This window comes from Palaemon carinicauda, chromosome 22, assembly GCF_036898095.1.
Source record: "Palaemon carinicauda isolate YSFRI2023 chromosome 22, ASM3689809v2, whole genome shotgun sequence".
NCBI lineage: Eukaryota > Metazoa > Arthropoda > Malacostraca > Decapoda > Palaemonidae > Palaemon > Palaemon carinicauda.
This window is the reverse complement of record NC_090746.1, coordinates 13,611,606-13,638,696: the sequence shown is the minus strand read 5'-3', so window position 1 is coordinate 13,638,696 and position 27,091 is coordinate 13,611,606. Positions and strand designations below refer to the sequence as shown.

The window sequence follows — 27,091 nt, the reverse complement described above, 5'->3', positions numbered from 1 at the left end:
GTAAATCGACTTCCGGTTTCACTCCTCCAAGGCGCTTTCTTCCAGACTCTGCAGGGCTCCAGCGCCCTTTTCTTTCAACCACGTCGGCCTAAGTTATCGGCTACGACAACTGGGACAAGGTGTCCAATTGCAGTTTCCTCCTGTCAGGAACAGATGGCACGGGAGATTCCCCCGGGGGGGCATAGGCCTAAAAGGAGTTCACGAACTCTAGGATTGCAGGTTTTTTCTCTGGGAGGATGCTTAAGGTTACTCATCCGAATGACAGCTTCCCGATGCCCATTCCCGCACAATCTCTGTGAGTAGCCAAGGATATCGCGCCTGCTGTCTCTGTCAGCGAATTCAGTGTCTCTGAACCTCTATGCCATAGCGTCAGCAGAGTTGCCCGGTTGGGCAGAATGATCCATACCTTAGGCGAAGGTCTTCCTTAGGATCATCGACGGCTTCACCCCCGGTCCCCTCAGTCGATCCTTTCTTGTAAGGAAGGATCTGAGAGGGGATGTCCATAGTCGACCTCTCAGTCCTGATCAAGTTTGTCGAACAAACTTCGGCCAGCGTAGACCAGCAGAATCGATCAGACTGGTAACGAGGCGACAGGACTCCTTTAACCCTGGATCGGAAGGACGGGTACTTTCAGTTTCCATTCCATCCATCTTCCAGGGTGCTCGAATTCAGCCTAGACTGCAAGTATTCCTGCTTATGATGCAGTGTGGCTATCCCGCCGTGGCATAGCAGGTTTGTTTCCCCAGAGAACTCTCCCTGCCTTCCTCTTGGCCGCTCAGGTGCAGGCTTCCGCCTCCTCTGCTGTTTGGAGGGCTGGTCAACTCCGGTAGGCACGGGTTTCGACCTTCTTCAGCGCCGGGACTAGCTTCCGGAATGTGACTATGAGTGTGGGCTCATGGTATTTTGCTTGGAGCCTTCTCTTCCTCTGCCTCAACATCTGGAGTATCTGGCCATGATTTTGAGTCAACCGCCTTACCACATTGGAAACCCCGCTTCTCGTCCGTCCAGCGAGGTTAAGCAACGTCGGTACTTGGATGGGTGACCACCTGGGGACGCCAGATTCTGTTACCGCATCCTCCGAGCCTTCCTTTCGGTTGACTGTGGCAAGACTGAGGAGAGTCGCAGTACCTGTTCTCAGTCAAGCAGAGCTTTCAGCCATACCTTGGAACGTTTCCTAGTTCTTCTTTCCTCATTGACCCGTCTATAGTCCGAACGGTCGCCTCAGGATAAGTTCCATGTGGGGCGATCCAAGTCCCGGTGGCTTCAGGCAATGTTTAACCGGACTCCCTGGCCCTATGGGACCAGCGGAACTATTAAACCTGCAATGGGTGTTGACCTATGGAGCCTCTTGATGGTAGTGGATATTCTCGTCCTTTCCCCACATTCTTGATGCGGTTCTCGGACTCGTCAAAGGAAAGGGGGGGGGGGGGCCATGTTCCGGTCCAGGCCTATGGTCAAGACCTGAAGGATACCTCTCCATCATTCAGGCAGGCTTAAGGGCCTTAGTCTGGCCCCTCTTCAGATCCTACAGCTCCTGCCAAGTCGCCCCGTTGCGCGTCGACTTCATTCTAACCAGCAGGGGACGCATTTTCACACCTTCACATCTTGTAGTAGAGATACCGGGATGATTGAGATTCTCTCAATTCCACCATCGGCTCTCTCATTCCAGGCAGGGGAATGTCTCTCTCAGACTATCCGAGCAGAGCCTCATAGAGAGAGTGTACCTAGGGGTCTTTGACCTTGGGTAACCAGCAAGTGCTGGTCTGGGGGACCTGATCGCAACACCTTGGAACCTCAAGCTTCCACTAGTCTTACCCCCAGTCTCAGACCCCGAGACTCTGGCAAGATGCATTCCGGTGATGGTGGGACAAATTCGACGCCTGCGTCTTCCCTCCTTTTTGTCTGCGGACAATGGGTCTCAACAAAACCAGGTTGTCTGTCAACCTTTCAATGGGAGAGCTCCACTGGGACTATGCGCAGAACGGTTTCTGGACCCTCTGCTTCCCCTGACGGAACTCCCGGGAGAGCTTCTCCCACGGCGCAGACTACTCAAGCAACCACACTGCGACATCTCTCCCGAACCGGGGCATCGCTTCGGCTTCATGCCTGGAGACACTACGCTTCCTCCTCTAGAAGAGACAACCCGCTACAGTCGCGGTACGGAGGTCGCGTCATCTGCGATAGTCATCCACAGGGGTCTCCCAGGCAAAGTGAAGAGTCTAAGGTGGTGGGTGCCGTGGGAGATATACCTCTTCCCGTGAGGCCTCTTCTCCAGCAATAACGGTCTTATTGCCTTTCGGTGGGAGGAAGCTCCCTTCCGCTCTCGGCAATGAAGCCTGTCGCTCAGCCTTTCCCTGACCTTCAGGCTTAAAGGAATAACTTTTTCCTGCCCGCTGGATCTATCCTCGCTCATGCGAAGCTACGATCGTCCCTGCCCTAGTCGGAGGAAGACCTCCAACTTGGAGTATGGCTCGGACTTTTAGTCCTTTAAGAGATCTTCTCAAGACCCTTTTACGACAGGCCTCGGATTGTATTCCGCCTTGGGTCTTCTGCTCACTCTGGCCACGGCCAGTGTGTAAGCAATCTTCTTGGTCTCTTTCTACTCCCCCCTTTCTAAGGAAGAGGGGAAGGCAACATTCAGGCTCGCTCCTGAGTTGTTGGCTAGACTCAGAATCTGAGGGTCCCGACCCTTCGGTCCGATTCATTCAAGATTTCGAGTCTCCATTCTGTGTGTTATGTCCCAAGACCTTCTCTTTCTTGCCAGTAAGGAATCGAGAGGTTAGCGCTGGGAACAGCTGCAGTTTGGCCTCAGTTGCAGCCGATTTGGGAACACATGGAGGACATGGGGGGAGAGTCACCAGTATACCTCTTCAGCCCGGACTCGAGTACATTCATCTCGACCTGTCTTCAAACCCTCCCCCGTCACGTCGCCCTACAGCACGATGTTGGATACATCGCAACGTCCTCGCCTTCGAGTAATACTACTCTGTGACGCAGGTGCTACAAGCTGGAGTCTGGAAGCGTCTGATGACCTTCGCAGCCCGCTTCCTGCAGGGCGTGACCCACAGGAGTCTCGATACGTTTTCTATCGCTCTGTGGTGGCTACACAACAGCTGGTCTAACCTCAGGCTCCTTTTTGGACAGGTAGCAGAAGGTTGAGGGCATTGTTATCAGGTTTTAGTCTGCATGAACGAAAGAAGTATGTCTGGCCCTTACTTCTTTCTTCATCATCCCCTCTACGGGGAAGCAGCATCCTGGTCTCTGCATAGCTGACCTCGAACCTCTGCAGGTAAACCATGCTTCCTTGTGTTCCGAGTATTGAGTCAATACTGTCGCGTCCCCCATACCCTGACGAGGTGGTATTGGGAACGTCCTAACCCAGAGTTCCTTCTGGAACTCCAGGTCAACTGCCTAAGACGGGTCACACTTCTTCCTTCACACACAAGCTTACGTAGGCCACATGGTTCCTTGCGGAGCAAGGAACTTGTGAGGTGCAGGGACTCCTTTTCTCGAGTGCGACTCACTCGGATTCTGAGTCCCCGGGTAAAGCCAAAGCCAGTATGGCTGGGGACTTTCCACCCTTCCTAAGGGATAAGTCACCCTTTGTAAATAGCGTGGTTTGTATTTCGGTTACGGAACAAATGACAAATTCGAAGATAATTTGTATTTTTCCTAACCATACAAACCTTAGCTATTTACACATATTTGCCCGCCAGCCCTGTCCCCCAAGACAAGTCCTACCTCTAAGTGAAAGTGAGTATTCACGTGTGTGTGAGGGGGAGGAGGGGTAGCTAGCTACCACTCCCCTACCCCCCCCCCCCCCCCCGCGCTAGTAATACACCCTCGTTAAATTCTAATGGCTCGCCATTTCAGCTACGCTAAAAGTAATAACCCTTTGTAAATAGCTAAGGTTTGTATGGTTAGGAAAAATACAAATTATCTTCGAATTTGTCATATTTTTTCTAAATCCTCTTGTGAATGGTTACAGAATTACTGTGAGCAAGCCACAGATAGAATATAGTTTATAGGGATTTTGAGATACATTTTATTTTCTTGTATAGGAATGTATAGATGATGAAGCACTATATTACTTTTCAGGGTGAAGTTGCTAATGAGGTGGAAACAGAGCAATTAGTATTTGATGCTCATGTACCATCCCTACTCTCTGGACGGTACACATCATTTGTTCAGGTATGTTCTTCCTATATTTAGATAAAGTATTTTATGGATGCATTCCTTGAGTATTTAGTAAAACATCCATATTATTATTATTATTATTATTATTATTATTATTATTATTATTATTATTATTATTATTATTACTTGCTTTTCATCCTCATTAAACAAAACAAACTGAGAATGCTTGATAGAGTTTCTGGAGTTGCAGTTTGTGGAAGAGAAATCAAAAGTTCATGTTCAAGATTCCAATCAATGGTAATCACTTTCTCCATAGAACAAGTCTAATTATCACATCCTTGGGAACTTGCATTTGTTTCTTTCTCAAGATGTGTTTGAATAATAAATTACTGTATTGCTTGGCATTTGTAACATTTATTGTTGCTTAGCTAACAGGTTCTGATGAATACAGGAACTTTATTATTATTGAAACAGTCAAAATTGGTTAATATTAAAATTCCCCCTTTCTTAGTTCTGTAGCTTATTATATTTTAAAGTTCCACTCAGATTCAATTTTTTAACTTTAATATCATTTTCAAGGTTTTTATATACCGGTACTATATTCTTAAAGCTTAGTTACTGTGATGTACAGTATATCTCATCTGAATTTTTTATCATAGAATATTGCTATCTTTCTTATATTTACACTTTAGAGTGAGTTTATATTTTTGGGATTATTATTATTATTATTATTATTATTATTATTATTATTGTACTTGTACTTGTACTTTTAGGATAAGCCTTTGCAACGGCTCCTCTATTCTTGTCTTTATATGGTATTGTCGCTTGTCACTTGATGTCTTGTTTTATTATTTTTTCTTATTTCCCACAGTTCTTGGATAAGATTTTTTCTGCTTTCTATTTCTTTTTTATCACAATTCTTGAAACAAAGAATGTCCGCTATTATTTCACGTTCATTTTCAATATAAGGTTGATGTAATAGTGTGCAGTTACTGTATTTCTTGTTTCCTTGTACATCTTGCAGTGTAATATAAAGTGTTCCAATGTTTCTTCTTCATGGCCACACATACATTTTGTATCTATTTTTGTATCTGCCTCTCCAATTTAGATCTAAAGTGTCTGTTCTTGCCTTTATCAACAGCTTAGTTTTAACGTGTTATTAAACTGGTTGACTTCTTCTATTTCTTTCTTATAATGCTTATATATTCTTAGTGTTTCTTTCTCTTCCATTTCAGACTTCCACATTTTGGTGTCTACATTTCTTACTTTCTCTTTCAATTTTGCAATAGATGAATTTTTTATTTCTGACAGATTTACGTCTACTATTTGCATCTATTTCTTTATTTTCTTAGTAAATTTCGTCTCTTGTTCGTAGAACTGGTGTAGGAATATCTCTCTTAGCAGCTCATTACTTTGTCTGTCTAGAAGATGCTTCACCAAAAGGATTTTGTGTTTGATGTCTCTTGCCTTGTCTGAGGAAGCACGGATCTCCGACCTCAGTGCGCTGCTAGCAGTGTATGTTGGTAGCTCTAGAATGGCTCTGTACACTTGATTGTCAATCTTTTGGAAAGTCTTTAATTCCTCCTCTGTGTATTCTAGAATTTTTGCTGCGTGAAGAAAAGGTGGCATTTCAGTTGATTTCCAGAAAGTTTTTCCTATTAAAATTTTATTATAAGCATTGGCAACTGTTGAGTATATCATATTAGCATAGTGTGTGGCTTTTAGTATGCAGTCATTTTTTTAAATCTTTGAAGCATTCTTTCTTGTTATTTGTTTTTATTCCTAAATATTTTATACTTTCTACTACGTATCTTAATATTTTCAATTTCTTCTGGGTATTCTTCTTTTCTGTTATATATCATTATGCTGCTCTTTTGTTTATTTATTGACAGTCCACATGAGGCTGCTGTTTCTGCCAGTATGTTTATAATAATAGCTAAGCTAGAATTCTAGTTGGAAATTCAAGATGCTATAAGCCCAAGGGCTAAAACAGGGAAAAATAGCCCAGTGAGGAAAGGAAAAAAGAAGTGAATAAACGATATGAGAGAAATGATTAACAGTTATTAAAGTATTTTAAAAACGGTAACAACATCAAAACAGATATTTCATATAAAAATACTTATGTCAGCCTGTTCAACATAAAAACATTTGCTGCAAGTTTGAACTTTTGAAGTTCTAGCGATTCAACTACCCAATTAGGAAGATTATTTCACAACTTGGTCACAGCTGGATTAGAATTACAATATTTATTTGGGAGACTGCATGTTTGATTAATAGCACAAGCTACCTTCATTTTTTAATTCACATAATGTGATTTATTGATGCTTTTTCAGATTAGAGGTTCCATTCCCTGCCATTGGTCCCAAGATGTTAGTAAGATGGTTCCAAAGCCTCCAATTGCGTTTGATGTCTTGGAACCTTACGCGGATACAGCTGGTTAGTTGTTTTTAGAACACTTTGGGGTTTCTGTTATTTGTGTTTAGAATGAGACAGAACACCCTTTATGGTTTTTGTTATTTGTGTTTAAAAAGAGACAGAATACTCTGGGGTTTCTGTTATTTGCATTTAGAATGAGACAGAACACTCATTGGGGTTTCTGTTATTTGTGTTTGGAATGAGACAGAACACACTATGGGGTTTCTTTTATTTTTGTTTAGAATGAGACAGAAAACACTTTGGGGTTTCTGTTATTTACGTTTAGAATGAGACAGAACACTCATTGGGGTTTCTGTTACTTTCGTTTAGAATGAGACAGAACTCTTGGGGGTTTCTGTTATTTGTGTTTAGAATGAGACAGAACACTCTTGGGGGTTTCTGATATTTATGTTCAGAATGAGACAGAACACTTGGGGGTTTCTTTTATTTTTGTTTAGAATGAGACAGAATTCTCTGTAGGGTTTCTGTTATTTATGTTTAGAATGAGACAGAACACTTGGGGGTTTCTGTTATTTGTGTTTAGAATGAGACAGAATACTCTTTGGGGTTTCTGTTATTTGTGTTTAGAATGAGACAGAATACTCTGTAGGGTTTCTGTTATTTGTGTTTAGAATGAGACAGAACACTTGGGGGTTTCTGTTATTTGTGTTTAGAGTGAGACAGAATACTCTTTGGGGTTTCTGCTATTTGTGTTTAGAATGAGACAAATCTACCCTCAGAATTTATATGCTCCAAGTGTGTTAAGGATGGAAAGTGACATTGATATAGAAGTTTCATGGTCTAACAATAGTTTCTATCCTTAAAACCTTATAGAATATGTGATTTCTTTAGCAATAGCAAACTCATTTTACATTCCTTTTGATGTGCAAAGAAAATTATTCTTCACTGTATGTACTTTCCAACATATTCTATTCAATAGTTCATAAATTGGACATCCAATTTTAGATGAGTGAAATTATTTGCAAGAAAATTTTCTATATCAACAGATTTGAAAACTTGTGGATTGACATTTTTCACCGAATATCAACAGATTTGAAAACTTATGGAATGACTTTTTTCATCAAACCAGAAATTTAAAAACTTTATTTATATCATTCAAACAGAATTTTAGTTATATGTGTATATATATTGGCAAAAGTCACTATGAGGATAGTCATGACCCTTTTTATAAGTCTAGTGGTGTTTTCAGGCAGAGAAAATGTATATTTTAAATTAAAAGAAACAAACAATAAAATTATTGTATCTATTAAGAAATTAATGTATGTATGAATTTTTACTGTAGAATGAATGGCATAAAAAATTGCTTTGAGATATTTGAAGTTCTGATTTTAAATGATTTTTAATGTTATTTATAACTATTGATTGATTGACTTGCAGGTTTCTGGCATCCTGATGTCTAAGGTCATGGACACCTTTTATAACTATTGTTATGGTGCCACCAGTCAAGAAATATTTCTTATGAATACAATTTTCATCATTTTCTTTGTAACAGGAATGAGTTATATATTGTAAGTTAAATAAACATTTAATGATGTTTGAGAATGAAATCTGGAAAAGGAAATTTCAAAATTAAAATCTTAATAACAGTAAAATTCCTGAAATGCAACTTTATGAGAATAGATATTTGATACTCAAAATTCTCAAAAAGGTTTTGTGTATTTTTCAAATATTGTTTATGGTTGATTCAAGTTTAGTGTAAAGGTAGTTTATTCCTAAGAAAGAGACAGTATAAGTAACGTGGTGGATGTATTAGGTTTGGTCTTATGCTTCTTTTCTGACTGTTATTTCATAGAGAAAGGGTTGTACCATATGTATAAGCTAATGCAAGAGAATTTTTTTCATTTTCATCTGTAGGTAAACACTTCATAGAACTCTTACTACGGTGATAACATATGTATACACTACTGCAAGAGAAATCTTTTATTTTCAACTAGGTAAGCACTTCAATGAACTCTTACGACGGTTTGGATCGCCTATTGTAGTATTAAACCTGGTAAAACGTCGAGAGAGGCGACCTCACGAATCCATCCTTAATGCAGAATACTGCCGTTTGATTCGACAACTTAACATCACATTACCTCAAAGTCATCGTATCCAATATGTTGCTGTTGACATGGCTCGGATTAATAAGCAGTACGTATTTTATATTTTACTGTTGGAATTTACAGTTACTTTCCTCAAGTTTTTTCCTTTATCTGCAATACTGTATTTCTGGGTCGACCTGTGGCGCCCGGTGAAAAGAGTCCTTCTTATATATCTTTTCTGATAAAACCTTCCAATTATACCAGAGAAAGATAAAAGCATGGAATGCTGAGGTTACTACCCTCGCGCGAGCACCTTTTGGGTGTCGTGTATAAAGCAAAGGCGCGTGAAAACCACTATTCACAGGTTGTCTTCCATTTAGTTAATTCCTTCGTCAAAGGGATGGGCCGATACGAAGGCCCTAGCCAACCACCAGCGCCACACCACCACGCCACGACGCGAGCGCCATCTGAACCACATCCTTCTTTTGGAATCTTAAGTGTTGAATTTGTTTGTGGTGCTCTCGGTCTTTTTTATCAATCGTGGATTTATTTTGTCATGTCCGAAGCTCCATCTTCACACGTTCCAATGTTAAGTACCATAGTTTGTTTTGACAGTTTTTTTGTTGTACCGGGCTTTTGTTTTATATCGAGTATAATCTGTTTTATTATTCCCGTCTGGCCTTTCATAGCGGCCATTGTTTGTTCACTTGTTTGGGAATTCATCTTTGTCTGCCCGTTTAGTACTCTGTCACTTAGGTTCTTGGTTAAGTCCCTGGCCTTATGCCTTTAGAACCGTTATTATTTATTTTTTTGTGTATTTATGCTCATGGTACTTTTTGCTAGCAAGTCCAGCCTACGAACGAGATAGCGATCTAGCTTTGTATTTGTTTAGTACCCGCCCCACCGAGGCGTTCGTCATTCGACTGTGCTATTTATTTTAAGTTTTAGCAGATGCTATTCTTCGATCGTAGTGTTATATGGATGTACATTTTTATTTTACAGTGAACCCTCGTTTATCGCGGTAGATAGGTTCCAGACGCGGCCGCGATAGGTGAAAATCCGCGAAGTAGTGACATCATATTTACCTATTTATTTAACATGTATATTCGGACTTTTAAAACCTTCCCTTGTACGTAGTACTGTTAACAAACCACCCTTTAATGTACAGAACACTTAATGCATGTACTACAGCACCCTAAACTAAAACAGGCACAAATATTAAAGGCGATTTTATATCATGCGTTTCCTAAACACCTAAAAAGCACAATAAAAAATGGCAACCAATGTTTTGTTTACGTTCATCTCTGATCATAATGAAGAAACAAACTCATTAAGTGTACACATATATGTATAGGTTAGTTTTTGCATCGATTATATTGATTATACAGTACTGTATGTTGATTTTTTTATTACCAATGTTTTAGTTTACGTATTTTTCTTAGGACTTCCAAATGAAATGTTTTTCTTTATGACGCCGCCTGAAACGACGGCATCATAAAGTACTGTACGCTCAGTAAACAACCACGCTCAGAACAAACAAGGCATTTAACGCGCATGATGATAGTGATAAATAATGATACAGTACAGTATTTACAGTAAAAGCATTTACAAAATATGTTACCTTACAAATATAATTTACCGTATCTATATAAAATCATACAGTACTGTACAGCACATACAGTAGTGTACGTAGCAAAGCAGGAAAACAATTTACGAGAGAGAGAGAGAGAGAGAGAGAGAGAGAGAGAGAGAGAGAGAGAGAGAGAGAGAGAGAGATTGTTTTACGTACGTACAGTAAATGTAAATTTTAAACATAAAAAATCAATTTACGAGAGAGAGAGAGAGAGAGAGAGAGAGAGAGAGAGAGAGAGAGATTGTTTTACGTACGTAAATGTAAATTTTAAACAAAAAAAATATGATAGGTTACAACATGTAGACTTTTAAAACCTTCCCTTTAACTTAATGCATACAGTACGTACAGTACTAAACTATAAAACAGGCACAAATACAGTTTTAGAATTTACAGTAAGAATATTAAAGTAAAAAATAAAGATTGTTACTGTACTCACCACGAAAGAAGTTGAAGAAAAACTTGAATGATGATGGCGATGAATTTGCTGCACAGTAGAAATGATGATGATGAAGCTGATGATGTGTTCTACTGTGCAGCCAGGTAGTATTTTACGTCTCTTCAGACGGAGGTGTCTTTTCCTGGGACACCTCTTCAACTTCTTCCTGGGAAACTTCTTCAATTTCTTCCGAAGGCGTACTAGCAGGAGGAACTGGCTCTTTTTTGCGAGGCTGGAAGAACATTGTGATCGGAAGTTGTTGCCGCTGCTTCTTTTTTCGATCCAAGAGCATTTTGTAGGGAGTCATGTCTTCATCGATCTTGTTGCAGAATTGCATCGAGCGAACCATATCCTCGTCCCACTCTTGCAATATTTCTTTCAACTCCTTCGCATGGTTGCAGGCCTTGGCAAGCCGTTCTAATGTTAAGCCCGTTTCTTCGACATTTTCTTGGGTCTCTTCCTGGGTTTCACTCTCTTCTTCGCTTGCCGATTTCGTCAGGTCTTCTAGGTCTGCGTCAGTTAGGGGCTGGGAATGGCAGTCCAACAACTCGTCGACGTCTTCAGTCGTCATGTCGCCAAACCCGTCACCTCCAATTATGGCAGCCAACTGCACAGATTTGCGTATTGCAGAGTGTTGGATTTCCGACGGAGTAAATCCCTTGTCGTCGTAAACAATCTCGGGCCACAACTTCTTCCAGCTCGCATTCACGGTTGCAGGTTTCATCTCTTGAAGTGCCTTCTGAATATTCTGCAGGCACGTGGCTATGGTGTACTGCCGCCAGTACGCCTTCAAGTTAAAATCTTCATCCTCATCATCTTGGGCAGCATCCACACACGCAACGAGGTCCGCCAAGGTGTTCTTCATGTAGAGGGCCTTGAACGCCCTGATAACCCCCTGGTCCATCGGTTGAATTAATGACGTGGTGTTGGGTGGCAGGAACTCAACCTGAATGCCCTCATGCGACAGGTCAGTTGCGTGTCCACCAGTGTTATCCATAAGGAGAAGGATCTTGAATGGCAAGCCCTTCTCTACGAGATATTTGCTGACTTGCGGGATAAAACACTGATGGAACCAGTTGGAGGTCAGCATCTTCGTAATACATGCTTTTTGATTATGCATCCAGTACACGGGAAGGAGATTCTTATTTTTATTTTTCAAAGCGCGAGGATTTTTCGACTTATAAATAAGCCCCGGCTTTAGCAAAAATCCAGCAGCATTGCCACACATCACGAGGGTAACGCGATCCTTGAATGCTTTAAAGCCAGAGGCTTTGGCTTCCTCTTTGAACAGGAAAGTTCGCGACGGCATTCTCTTCCAAAACAAGCCGGTCTCATCCATATTAAAGACTTGTTCCGGCTTGTATCCACCTTCGGCGATAATATTCTTGAACGTCTGGTTCACGTAAGTTTCAGCAGCGGCAGTCTCAGCGGAAGCAGCCTCCCCATGCAGGGAAACGCTTTTCAGGGCGAAGCGTTTCTGAAACTTCGCGAACCATCCTTTGCTGGCGGAAAAACGTTTCTGAGGCTGGGAATCAGTGGATGTCCCTGGTTGAGGATCATCTGCATCATCATCATCTTCAGCATGGTTGCCGTCGTCGTCTTTAGGTTCCTTTGCAGCAAAATTCTCATATAAGCTCAAAGCCTTTGTTTGGATGGTGTTCGTATCCAACGCTATGTTCTTCTTCCGGCAGTCGGCAATCCACACAGCTAAAGCACCTTCCATGCGTACAATCGTTTTATTACGCGTTGTAACGACTCGCTTCGCTGATCTGCTAAAGGTGATTGCAGCCGTCTTTCTAATGTTCGCCTCGTCCTTCTTGATATAGCGAACAGTAGATTCGTTGATGCCAAAATGGCGGCCAGCGGCCGCGTAACTTCTACCATCTTTTAACATATCGAGAAGCGTAACCTTCTCAGCTATCGTCATCATCCTTCAGTGGCGTTTAGGCTCACTACCAGCCTTAAGAGAAGCAGAACGCTTGGGAGCCATTACAGTAGGATTTGACAAAAAGTTCAACTTAAAAAAGTCGCACACAGCACAGATTCACAAACTTAAGAACGTTTACTCAGCGATACGCGGTAAGAGAAAGTGGACGATCCGGCCCCGCGAGAACCTAGATGCTGCGGGTAGGAGATGATTGCAAAACACCAATCACAGGCTAGATAACAAAACTTGAGTTCTGATTCGTCATCTATCAGCGCTTGAACCAATCACAACCCGTCTTACAGTATATGATGAGTAGGTTACCAACTCATAGAAGATGCCCCGCGCATACCGAACGTACGTAGATTAATAATACCGTAATAATAATAAATAATGATAATAATACTGTACTGTAATAATAATAATAATAATGATAATAATAATAACAATCATAATTTTATTAACAACAACAACAATAATAATAACAATATTTAATAGCTTTACGTATGCTACAGTGTTTTATTCTTTTGTAGGATGTGTGTGTGTGTGTCTCTCTCTCTCTCTCTCTCTCTCTCTTACGCTTATTCGAAATGTGATTTTTGCAACAAAGAATGTTATTGGATGCAGTACTGTACTACGTACGTATACATACAAAAGATTCATGGAAAAGAAGCACATCCATTACATTTGTAGTACTGTACGTACAGTAGTAGTCAACAGCAGCCTTACTGTACACCATTCTAATATTGTATGACTGCATCTGATTTGCGTTTCATGTTCGATTTAATTTTACTACGTACTGTATACAGTACTGAATTATCGTATGATAATACAGTACAGTACAGTAATACAGTAATAATAATAATAATAATGATAATAATAATAACAATAATAATTTTATTAACAACAACAACAATAATAATAATAATAATACAGTACTGTAATAATAATACAGCTTTACGTACGCTATTTTACGCTTTTGTTGTACTGTAGGATGTGTGTGTCTCTCTCTCTCTCTCTCTATCTCTCTCTCTCTCTCTCTCTATCTCTTTCTCGTACGCTTATTCGAAATGTGATTTTTGCAACAAAGAATATTATTGGATGCAGTACTACGTACGTATACATACAAAAGATTCATGGAAAAGAAGCACATCCATTACATTTGTAGTACTGTACGTACAGTAGTAGTCAACAGCAGCCTTACACCATTCTAATATTGTATGACTGCATCTGATTTGCGTTTCATGTTCGATTTAATTTTACTACGTACTGTATACAGTACTGTATTATCGTATGATCACATTCTCTTTTCGTGTTTTATTTCTTTCTGTGCTGAATTATATATCATATGTAATGCAATGAACAATCAGTAAGAGCAGATATTACTAATTACAGTATTAATGGAATTACAGGTAACAAAATATCGTATTTGGTTGTCTTCAGATTTCGCGGTATTTTTGAATTTTCCGGAAAATCCGCGATATGTATATATATATGGGTTATGGAAAAAACCCGCGAAGTGGTGAATCCGCGATTGTCGAACCGCGAAGTAGCGAGGGTTCACTGTATACGTTTATAATAGTGTTGTGTGATTTTTAGTCCTGTTTCTGTGTCCAAGAGAGTGAGAGCTTGGGGTCCCCGTTTTCTGTTCGCAGTCACGAGTTACCCCTTTCTCTCGTTTTCTTTCTTAGCTCCGGTGGTTGAGCGGATTTCCCGTTTTCCGTTTTGTGCATTCAACGGGTTCTCCCTCCCTCACCTCTCCCCCTCTGGGTGGATGATAACTTACGAGTTATTTATTTTTCGTGACTTTTCAATTGTTAGCGTTATTTTGGTCCGTGTTTCGTCCTCTCCCCGTTACGGCTCGGGAGTAGTGATGAACGTTTTCCACTCCGCCTTGAGTTCTACTCCGGCTTGAGGGATTCTCAATGACTTTCGTTCTATTGTTATATTTATATATTGTTTACTGCATGGGACGGGCTTCATATTGTTTAGATACGACCCTCCGGTGGCCCTTACTGCGGTCTCAGGCCACGGCCATATCCACAATAGCCATTGTTATTACAATTGTGTTTTTATTCACAATAATTATTCAGGACCTTTCTTCTCCCCCCGGCCTCACCGGAGATCATAAATACGCTTTGTTATGATCTAAGCCTTAGCCTTTAGCTGCGGCTTGGCTTTTATATCTTTCACAATTGAATTATTAGCCACAATTGAATTATTCAGGGCATCTCATTATCCTCCGGCGTCCCCGGAGGTCGCCCATACACGTCACACTTATTTGCCTTGCCTTTGGCTAAGGCGGCATTATTCAGGACATCTCATTACGCTCCGGCTTCACCGGAGGTCGCCCATACACTTAACAAGAAAAAGGAAAAAAAAAAAAAAAATCTTATATTTGCCTTGCCTTTAGCTAAGGCTGGTGTTTATATTTATTTTAAGGGCATGTCACTGCTTCCCCAACCCTCGGAGGTCGGCAGATTGCTTTAAGTTATTTATCCTTATGTCATTAACAGACATTAGGTAAATTACAAATATACAAACAGTTGGATATTATAGTGCCAACAATGGTATGGGGCGAATAGCGATTTAAACGTTTAGCGATTTAGTCTGTTAGTTTGTACTCGCCTCAGGAGGGCTCGATTTAGACTATATCCTTGTTTATTGGTTACGTTGTCGTTATTCTTCGTTCTTGGTTATTACAATGACTAAAAAAGAAAAAGAAAAAGGAATAAATAAAAAAATAAAATAAAAGCAATCAGTTTTTTACTTTCCTTATATTATTGTGTGATGTTAGCTTTTATTATGTAACCTTGAGAGTGAGAGCATAGGGTGCTCGTTTATTAGCTCGAGTAAGGGAGGTGAATTTCCCGTTCTCCGTTTTTATACGTTCACGAGTTATTCAGGCCTCCTCTTATTATCAGAGTTGATGATAGTACGTTTAATGTTATACACGTTTTATTGATGTGGTTACTGTTAATATAGCTAACACTATTAGTAGGAACGTTGGTGTATGAGTTATTAATTGGGTTCGTTTTATACCGACACCCTTAGCTCCGCCTTGAGTTATGCTTAGCTCCGCCTTGAGTTATACTCCGCTATAATGGATACTCATTGGGTGAGAACTAGTCAGATATTTGGAGTGCAACGGTGAAATCCGGCACTTAGACTCCGGCTGAGGCCTTTTGCACACGAACCTTTGTCATGTTTGATCTCAATTACACCTTTACGGCCCCTTTTTTCATCGAATTTCCGGCTTCGCTGGAGATAACACAAACATTCATTGAGGTTAATGTTATCGTACCGGTGACGATCACGATCTCACGGTGACTGGCCTTTGCTACCGGATCTCCCATACAAACAGAGATCAAGCAGACGTCCAGAACCGGAGTTAACAATGTGATACCGATGAGGATTTCACAGTTTCATTATTACGGTCCCTTTTTCATCGAATCTCCGGCTTCACTGGAGATAGCACAGACATTCAGTATTGGGGAATGTTATCGTACCGATGAGGATCACGTTTTCACGATGACGGACCTTTGTCACTGGTTCTCCGGTACAAACAGAGATCAATCAGACGATCAGAATCAGGGTATGAACCCTTTTTCATGAATAATCACAATATCGTCATTACGATCCTTTTCATCGAATCTCCGGCTTAACCGGATATCGTACAGGCGATCAGCATTGAGGTTAATATTAGATTTCCTCTGGTTCACGTTGTCACTATGACGGACCTTTGTTTGTACCGGGGATGGTTACCGGAGCTCCGATACAGACAGAGATCACTCTGACCACGGGTGGCCAATCTTTTGTTTTACCTGTAAAGGAAAGGATTTAACATGAATACAAAAAATATATGAACGTAACTATGCCTATATTTATGCATATATTTAATTCTAACTATGTATAAATATGGATAAATATCCATACAACATCGTGTTCAAATAGAATTAAATTAATTATGCCTCTATTTATGCATATTCAATCCTAACTATGTCTAAATATGGCTAAATATCCATACAACATACTGTTCAAATAGAAATAAATTAATTATGCCTATATTTATGCATAGTCAATTCTAACTATGTCTAAATATGGATAAATATCCATACAACATAGTGTTCATATAGAAATAAATTTCCACCCAGTGGCGAATGCGCCAACAGTGTCACATTTCATGAATACAAGTGTCGCACTATACCCCAGAAGATAGTACATTAAATGACTTTTCTTTAAAATTGCTTTTTAAGAGTTATACAGCTGATCCCAGCCTGTGAATAGGATCGCTAACCAAAGTTCAAGGAACATCCAGACTTATGTCCCCTTTCTGTTACAGGTTCGCCTGCATGGTTCCCATCAGGATGATGATGAATCTCTCTGGCCTGCAAGAGAGGCTCTCCACCCTTGGGTATCAAGGTTGGGAAGGAATGCTCCATCTAGAGGTCCCTATCTCCTCGGAGTGTCCTCTCTAAGGGTGGACGACGACCCCATGGACGGGCAGGTAGGTGGGGATGAGTTTGGAGCCTTCAGCTTTGCAATTACCTACGTCACCGACCTAGGACCCTTAAAGGATCCTGATGTTCATGTTACCCTGCATAAACTGTGACGGCTAAAAGCAACACATTCTAGGGAAAACCAAGGGGCTATGACGCAGCTCTAAGGTATGGTGGTGAGTCAGTGCCGTTCAGGAACTCGGATATAGGTGGTACCATAAATCTGGATGGCATAGACGTCCTCCCTCTGGGGGACCTAGATTTTACTCCCAGGTACTAGAATTCCCATTCAACGGATTCGTTCGATTGAAAGAGATTGCCTTGGTTAGCTTAGACAAGGTACCGAAGGTAACGGTATTATTTCCTAAAGGGCAGGCCCGATCTGTCTTGACCAGGATGTTGTCAGCCTGGGGGGTACGATAATTCCAGGCTCTGCCCTTCCAGTTCGACCTACACGTTTGTTGGTCTGATCGGGTCAGTTGTGGGAAGTACGTTCTGTCTGAGACCTCTATCAGACAGGAATCAATAGTCTGTTTCCCACTCGTCATCACAGCCTTCCTCTGGTTCGACACCTTTGTATCTGACTCCCCATCATCAGGTGGTCTACCTCACTGATTCCCCAGGTACACAGCCCAACCCCGTTGGGATGTTTTGCCTGCATACAGCCCTAGATCCGAACCCTCAGGCTCCTTTCATGGACACCAGAGAGGAAGCTACAGGAGTAGAAGACAGTCCCGCCATCAAGGCGGACCTAGGAAAAAGGGGGCTCGGAGAAGGGAAGGACCTAGATTCACTCCCTCACAACGCGGTGGTCCCGGTAGAGGGAAGACTTTACCACTTTCGTGACCATTGGACCTTTGGTCTGTGGGATCATAGCATAATCTCTAACGGTTTGAGATGAAAATGGCCTCAAGGTCCTCCTCCTCCGCCAGTGACCTTCTCCCAGAAATCCACTCCCGTCCTGAAAGAGTACACCACAGGGTTACTCAAGAAAAAGCAATCAAACGGGATCGATCACTGAAGTTCCAAGCCGCCTGTTCACATTTCCGATGAAAGGCTTGTCGGCATTGAGAGTGGACCTGGACTTGTCAAGCTAAACTCTTTCATTCTCTGCGGCAAGTTCCGGATGTTGACTATCTCTCAGGTACGGACCTTACTTCCCCGTGGGACCGTCACCACCTCTGTCGATCTTACCGACCGCTATTAGCTTGCGCCTATAGCTCGAAACTTCTCTTCTTATCTGGGTTTCCACCTAAGCAGGAAAGCCTTTGTGTTCAAGACATGCCCTTCGGCCTCAACATTGATCCCAGGATATTCACGAAACTGGGAGAGGCAGTGTTAGAACAACTCAGGAACCAAGAGATACAGATCATTGCTTATCTGGCCGGTTGGCTCATTTGGGCCCGGCCGGCCATAGAAGGCAACAGAGCTACGAAGGAATTACTTCGATTGCTCGACAACCTGTGATTTCGGGTCAATCTCCATAAGTCTCGCCTGCGACCATCAGGCCACTTAGAATGGTTAGCCATTCAGTGGGACCTTTCGAAGCACACGTTGTCTCTCCCTTCCAAAAGTAAGAGGAATAGGTTCCAAGATCAAGAATTTTCTCAAGCACAAACAGGTGTCCAAAGAGCCTAGAAAGTATCCTCAGCCTTTTCCAATTCACTTCATTAACAGATCTCCTAATAAAAGCCAAACTCAAGACATCAATCGATTTTGGAGAAAGAGAGCTACAGTACCTATAAGAAGACAAGGTCTCGAAGATCCCCTCTGTCTGGAAAATGAGACTACGCCCATGGTCCGAACCGAAGAACCTCTCCAAAGCGGTTCCTCTACAATTCCCACCTCCACAAGTGACATTCCATTCAGCCGTGTCTCTAAGTGGATGGGGGGATTACTCCGAACATCAGATGTTTCAGGTTCTTGGTCACTCGCCATGAAACAGTCCCATATCAATGTTCTCGAAGCCATGGCAGTGTTCTTGACCCTGAAGAGAGACTCTCCTCCGAGGTCGACCCACATCAGAGTAGTGTCAGACAGCACAGACGAGGTACACTACGGCAACAGGGGAGGATCCAAGTCACCCAACCTGAATCAGATCCTGGTCACTTTCTTCGCCTGGGCAACAGAAAAGAACTGGTTCCTGTCAGCACCTCACCTAGCGGGAGGCCAGGATGTGAGAGCGGGCTCACTATCCAGGACGAGTCCCCTGGAGTCAGAATTTCATTCCGGTGGATACTCAGGCTCGTTCCAGGCATCCAGGTAGATCTATTCACAACTCAGATCAATCACAAACTCCCTGCCCAAGAACAGTTGGTTTCCTCTCCTCCTCGAGTGGAAACTCCGTCCCATCCGGATCCCGTTCCTCAAACTGACCCTAGTATTCCAAACTCACTGTGTCAGATTACTCAAGGATGGCCAAAACCCTAACTTTGTAGACTACAGGAAGTTGGCAGCTCGTAGAGACGCGAACATTGAACCGGAAAACGATTTCTTCATCGAATCAGACAAAAGGGACTCGACAATTCGCCAATATGATTCGGCCGTTAACCCCCAAAATAGGTGGTCCCCTTGGAAGGTTATTCCTCTTCTCCAAGATACTTCTCTATGTCCGGTCACCACTCTCAGGGCCTTTTTAGCCACGACTGCTACCCGATCGTCTGGCCCCTTGTTTATCAGAGAACAAGGAGGTACCATTTCCATACGTGGTATTAGGCAATAGATCCTATACTTCATTTAACAAGCCAATCCGGGATCATTTCCCCATGCTCATGATATCCGGTCCGTAGCTACCTCCATCAATTATTTCCAGAAGATGGACTTTGATGACCTTATAAAGTTCACGGGTTGGGAATCTCCTATGGTCTTCAAACGCCACTATCTAATGAACTTACAGGCTCTTAAATACCCAACAGTTGCAGCTGGGAGCCTTATCTCTCCCCAGTGATCTTTTGTTCTTCCTTTCATCCATCTCTTTTCTTCTCCCTCCTACCCGCCACTCGCACCACGACGCCGCTTCCTTGGTGGTTCGTTAGCCCTAAGTTTATTACATACTGTATTAGGTTATTATGATTGTAACTATTATTGATTACCGTTGTTATAGGGTTGGGATATTCTTAGCCATGTCAGTTTTGTTGCATGTTTCCTCTGATTCTCGGAGGCTTCCCTGTTATCATGTTTGATTAACCTTACTCCCACTATGCCCTGTGGCTAGTTTATGTGTTATGCCTACTTACCTTAATTATTTATGATTTTCTTTACATGGTGTTGTTTCTCTCCCCTCATTAAATTAGTTGTTATTGTTGGGCTTGGAAGGCATTCTCTGGTACATTTTTACCGGGCGCCACAGGTCGACCCAGAAAAGGGATTTTGACGAAGGAAAAATCTATTTCTGGGGAGAGACCTGTGGCGCCCGGTGAAACCCTTCCCCTTTATTTTACACGATCCCACCCTTTCCTTTCCAAGCCGTCATGACCATTACAGAAGGATGTTGTTCAGATGGCGCTCGCGTCGTGGCGTGGTGGTGTGGCGCTGGTGGTTGGCTAGGGCCTTCGTATCGGCCCATCCCTTTGACGAAGGAATTAACTAAATGGAAGACAACCTGTGAATAGTGGTTTTCACGCGCCTTTGCTTTATACACGACACCCAAAAGGTGCTCGCGCGAGGGTAGTAACCTCAGCATTCCATGCTTTTATCTTTCTCTGGTATAATTGGAAGGTTTTATCAGAAAAGATATATAAGAAGGACTTTTTTCACCGGGTGCCACAGGTCTCTCCCCAGAAATAGATTTTTCCTTCGTCAAAATCCCTTAAGAAAGGATCTATCTCAAGTAGCTGTAGTAAGCTTCAGCTGGCCCAGTGATTTAAAATTAAGAAAATAACTAAAATATATCTGTTTTTTAGTTCCTGTCTGTTGCTATAGAAGTTAAACAGAAACATTTTAGGCAGGCAAAATTATAGGAATGTAATTCTGATTTTAATAAGGGAAAGATAATATACCTTGTGTACTATATTTTTTCACCAAGAAATATGTCTTGAATATGAATAAATAAAATTGTTCAAAGAAAAAAAAAGAAAGAATAGGCCTAATATTTTCTGCATGAAAGACCCATAACATATAAATAGCCCCTTTGTATTGTATCCCACAAATAATTCTTCAAAGTTTAGCTCCAGATGAAAGAAGGAAGAAAATACAACTCCTTAAGGACTCCACAGGAGCTTAGAGCAGCAGATGTGTTAATTGTGTGTATTAACTAATCACTATGATATTCTCTAGATGCTATTTTGTTTATGTAACCCTCATTTTTAAGATTTGGTGTATTAATTGGGCTTTTGAATTTTAGAATATGCAATTGGAGAATTAAGATGATGAATTCAGTCATTATATTTTTGTTAGCTCCTCAGGGACATATTATTATTATTATTATTATGCTTATTATTAGCTAAGCTACAACCCTAGTTGGAAAAGCAAGATGTTATAAAGCCAAGGGCTCCCACAGAGAAAAATAGCCCAATTAGGAAAGGAAATAACAACATAAATTACAGATATAAGAAATAATGAACAATTAAAATAAAATATTTTAAGAATACTATCAACATTGAAACAGGTATTTCATATATAAACTAAAAAGACTTCTGTTAGCCTGTTCAACATAAAAACATTTGCTGCAAATTTGAAATTTTGAAGTTCTACTGATTCAACTACCTGATCAGGAAGATCATTCCACAACTTGGACATAGCTAGAATAACACTTCTAGAATACAGTACTGTGTTCTCTTATGATTATAATAGTTTGCTAAGAATTTGTGGCTGGAAAGATGGCCATGAAGATTGGGAAAAGAGCCTCATAGTAATGGTATAGAAAGGAAAAGTTTATGCACTTCACGGTATAAATTACAAAGGGAGGACAGCTACTTTAGTACTGTAATTTATGAATATTTTTTAAAAGATGTTAGATTGTTAAGATTGATAATAATCTGCTGTTAACACAAAAGATCAACTATAGCAGATTTTAAGATCAGCTGTATAAAAAGTACCTTGCAGAAAGGTAAGTGGTTACACCATATATTTGTGGTTGTGATAAGGCAGCGGGCAGAGTAAAGAGGCAAATATTGTAATTAGGTGGACATTATGAAGGCAAAGGATACCAGAAGCTCACTGGCTCTTGATGTTTTAATGATATAGCAAATCAAAAGTAAATACAATTGCAGGTATATCAGATGAATGATGTTTTCATCAAGATCCTGAAGGGATATGGCAAACATATTTTTGGCAATCTTTCATCAGCTCATGTCACTTTGACTTGTTTGGGCGACAGGTTAGCTCTATGTTATATTCACATTTCATACTGTATAGTGCACTTTGAATGGCCAAACAGTAATGGTAATATCAATTGCCTAATTATATGTAGAGTTCCCTTGCGTCAATAGGCTTAGGAGGAGATGATGATGATGATGAATATTCTGTGATGGCAGTGTTAGCAATAGTGGTTCCTCAAGGTCAGGATTATTGGAAATGTTGGCAAATTATTCTTTTGGTTTTATTTTCTTCATATTATATTAGTACATAAGTTCTAAATATTAGTATTCATTCTTGAGTGACATCAATTTCTTTTGTATCTTTAATTTATCATATTTGTTTAGGGTTTCCTTCCATATATTATGTTCCATGTAACATAATAATTCATCCATTAAAAAGGCATAACAATATACCAATAAATTATGCAACAATACTTATTAAAAATCAGTTGATTTTGAAATGAAATCATGCCCGAGGGCTTCACGTTTGCCAATTATATCTAGGGACCTCTCCTGATGTTCATATTATATCTTTTCCAGAAGCTGAGTTTATCGACATTTACCCCTAAATTTTATTTTTAAATTTTCCCATTTTCTTTCCTTTCAAAAAGATCTTTGCCCCTAGAAAAGTATGAAAAAATCTAGGGGTAAATGATGAGCACCAGAGGTTTCATGTTATTCGCTTTTTTCCATTGAATCTGTGACATCAAGATATATCCCTCTCTTGTTTAGTACTCTTCAAGTTGTCTTCCCTGCTAAATTGGTTTGCATTGCTGCACAGTTATAGAACTATGTTTTGAATAACAGTTGTGAGGAGTACGATGTCTCACTGTGCCTCTTAAGGATAGTATGTTTCAAGTTCAAGCGTGAATGGAACTGGAGAGTCTACACTGTGCAGTAATTAAGCTTCTATATCGTAAAGAGAATGATTGATGTTCAAGTCTCATAATGGCCGATAAGAGAAAATATTTTTTAGTTTAAGGGGAATTCCAGAGAAGACTAGAATACAGTAGTTGTCTATTGTAGAGTTGATGACAATATGACATGCCAAATAGTGGTAAGCCTTGATAGTCGTTAAATTATTTAACTTCTGTTATTCTCAGAAGGCCAGCGAGTCTTTCCTTGTAAGTGGCAAGTGTGACTTACCTGCCCGGTTGCTTAGACTAACCCAACTTAAATAATCGGGTCCAGTGGTCATGTTTCATTTAATAAGGGTTTTCAGTGCTTTCCGTCCCTTAATTACTTTAGATATTTCTACTGCTAAACTCTTGCATTCCCACATTCCAAGTTGATCATTTAGATACTGTATGTAAATTACGTGGTAGAAGACCAAGTTAGTAGACTGGACCCTTCTATCCCTCTTCTTGCTAAAGTAAGCAATCTTGAACGACCTTTTAATTTGTGGAGATGTCCTTTCATATTGTAGAATTCTCTTAACTTTATAACGTTGTAGGTGATGTATTGGATAAAGCTGGTCGATTACATCACGTTCCGGATGACTGTGTGTGTCAGGCTCTAACTGTTATTAGTCTCTATGAAGAAAACACAACGATTGTGTAAGGTTATTTGTATTCAGTGAAGAAATGTACCTAAGAATATTAGAGTTTAATCCACAAAATAATTCACAGCTATTACCCTTTAGGTGTCGTTGCATATTGTTATGTCTTTCGTCCTTATACCTCAACATATGAGCAGCACTAACATGTGAGTTGTAAACAGTGGGTTTGAGAGTTAAGGGTTGAGTTAAATCTTACAGATAAAACTCCCTTTTAACTTATTTTTAAGAAAGTTCTGATGGAGCTTTTTCTTCAGAGTATTCGGAGATTATACAGCATGTATCTCTCAATTCCCCCTTTTCATTCTGGATAGAGTTATTAAATTATCACTATTACTAAGAATGGCTGCTATTTCTAGTTTCATTTAGTCTACAGGTCTTTGATACGTCAGAGATGTTTTGACTTGTACAAGACTAATCAGTTACTTGACCTTGTTTTAGATATCAATACACTGTAATTTCCTCCTTTGAGCCCATCATTACGACTTATAAACAATAACCTTTAAATGCAAGGTTTTGCAAGCTAATTATGGCTGATTGTAGCTAATAGTCTTGTAAATGATCCTGAAATATTTGTCTTTGCAGTTAAATTTTAGTGTTTTAAAAAACTTTCTTTTAGCTGAGAAACTAGGCTTGTTGCTTTTAGAGTGAATGATGACAGTACTACCGCTCCGGCCTTTGTCTTTACCACAGACTAACTTTTTTTAGTCCTATTAGGAATTTAACATCATTAACCCATTTTATGATAGCTCAGAAATTCATTAAGTGCTGATTCAGAATAAGTTTTCAGGCCTAGCCTACTCTTTTTCAAACCCTAACCTAACTCCTCAGGTAGTAGCTAGTGGTTCTAATGCCCTATTCAGTAAGGGTTCTGGTAGTAGACGATATCTCCCAGGTTCGAGATCCTCTCACAGAGCCTCAAATTCTTTATTTACTTTCTCCCTTCTGCTGCGAAACCATCGCACTCCCACATTTGCACCCACTCTTTAGCCAATTTACTGTAATAATTTTTGGGCTTTTAAGCGTCTTATGGAAACCATACTAACAGGTAATTTTGTATTTAGATTTTTTTCCTACAAGTTTACCCAAATTTCTTTAAAGTTATGTAAAATAAAGAGCTTTTCAGATGGAAACTCTACAAATGGATAATTTTGCATTTAGATTTTTTCTTACAAGTTTACCCAAATTTCTTTAAAGTTGTGTAAAGTACAATAAACATAGTTGTTCAGAAGAAAAATAAATAATACTTTTAATACAAATCTGTTACTCTTAATCATTGCCCATCATTAGACTCTGCAGTTTTGTTAAAAATCCTCAGAAAAGGCTTCGTGAAATAAGTAGATTTGTATTAAAAATTATAGTCAGTAAAAAAATTGTTTCTCATACTAAAAAAGCTATTTTAAATTTGAAAATGTGTAAATATTCTGAACACCATTACTGTACTGATGATAATTATATTCTTTTGTAGGAAAGAAGAGAATGTCATGAGTCGCCTTACTGATATTTCATACCGAGCCCTCAAGAAAACGGGCATATTTCAGAGTGCCCCACCATATTACAGCCACCATCTAAACCCAAATATTCATGTTCGTCATATGGAGAAGACAAGCACTCAGGGTAAACAGGATTTTGGATCTCACAAGTAAGTCTTGATGATACGAATAACGTTTTCCCTCAGTTCATGTGTTTTTTAGTTCTCTGAATAATAATTACTTGACAAAAATGTTGCAACACCATGACTTTACTTAGCTTCTTCACCTTGCTTGAGAAGTCATTATTTCTTTATCATTGATGTTGAAAATATTTCATTTTATTAGCTCTTCATTAGGTAATTCTTATTTTGTAGTTGTGTTTATGATTTTTCCCCTCTATTTTGTTTCCTGGGTTCTGTCTTACTCAGTCTGTTGTTTAGGTTATTGTATTTAGTGCCAGAAAGAGTAGGAAAATCCTTAGTATTTGAGCCTCAATATGGAAATTTTAAGGTAAGTCGAAAGAACGTTTGGTTAGACTTATTTATAGTAAGTAGGCAGCATATTTTTGTTCTGCATACTTTTTGCCTTATTATGGTTGATTCTTATGTTACGTGTGATGGCAGATATTTCCTCTTTCAATTTAGTAACCTTCTCTCCATGTAAGTCAGGATGTATTTTGCTAAATTTTGCTTGCTAGTTATAAAAACATCTGTTAGTACGTTCATATTCTGGTTTAAATGTCATACAGCGGGATTGGCGAACCTATGGCACATTGCATGATTACAAGCAGCACACTATACCTCATTGTTATTATTATTATGACAAGCTAAGCTACAACCCTAGTTTGAAAAGCTTGAATGCATCACACAGTGTGTTTTTTTAGATGAGGTAGCTCAACGATCAGCTTTCTCTTGGATGAGCCCTTCAGGACACTGAACAGCATGGTCTGGAATTTTTAAAATTTGCATTTCTCTATGGCGCTCTTTTCCAGCAATATGCTGACAAGGAATTTAGTTCCAAAAGTTGACTTGAAAGACCTTTTGTCATGAAGGGGGTTTGGATAGCCACAGTTCAGACTGAGCTGTGTCCCTCACCAAGAAAAGAGGCATCATTCTTGAAAACCATGCAGAGATACACAACTTAAAGGCATTCATTGTTAAGTTCGTTGCCTATCTGTAATGGACCAGAACCCTGACCTCCCCTAGTCTGCTTCCTAACCTCCTCTTCCCCCTCCTCTGGACTTGGCACTCTGCCTGAGAAGGCAATTGTTCCTGCCTTCTACCATTTTGAGAGAATTTGCTAACAGACTGGAAGGGCCTGGGTTGAGCTTGTGATTGGGATCTTTTTGCAGGCTGCCACAAATACCATTACTGATCTCTACTGTAGAACTGTCTCCTATAGTTGAACACACTTCCTTTTCCTCCCCTTTTCCAGAAACAGTGTTAACCCTCCAACACATTCACTTTGGCTCTATCCAGCAAGGATTGAGGAAAGAGAATTAAAGGTTTTAAAGGAGACTCATGAATGGCAGAGACAAGGGAAAGGACAGTTCCCTAGAGACTGACCATATGTACATTTGATCAGTAAGCAAGCCCCTTCTTCATCAAGTTAAGATATGGGAGGGCCAGACAATAGCTGCTGATGTCATAGCAGGTAGACATAGTCTCCCCAAACCCCC

At 40.3% G+C, this 27,091-nt stretch overlaps 1 protein-coding gene across 2 annotated transcripts in view; it reads left to right on the top strand.

Annotated features, from left to right (window-relative positions):
* Positions 1 to 27,091, top strand: part of FIG4 (polyphosphoinositide phosphatase FIG4) — a 229,237-nt gene that overhangs the window by 81,647 nt on the left and 120,499 nt on the right. For both annotated transcript variants that reach the window (XM_068345978.1, XM_068345977.1), the window contains exons 10-13: positions 4,099 to 4,191; positions 6,471 to 6,573; positions 8,508 to 8,706; positions 25,410 to 25,583. In XM_068345978.1, the coding sequence (XP_068202079.1) occupies positions 4,099 to 4,191; positions 6,471 to 6,573; positions 8,508 to 8,706; positions 25,410 to 25,583 (569 nt within the window). The remainder of the gene's footprint in view (positions 1 to 4,098; positions 4,192 to 6,470; positions 6,574 to 8,507; positions 8,707 to 25,409; positions 25,584 to 27,091) is intronic.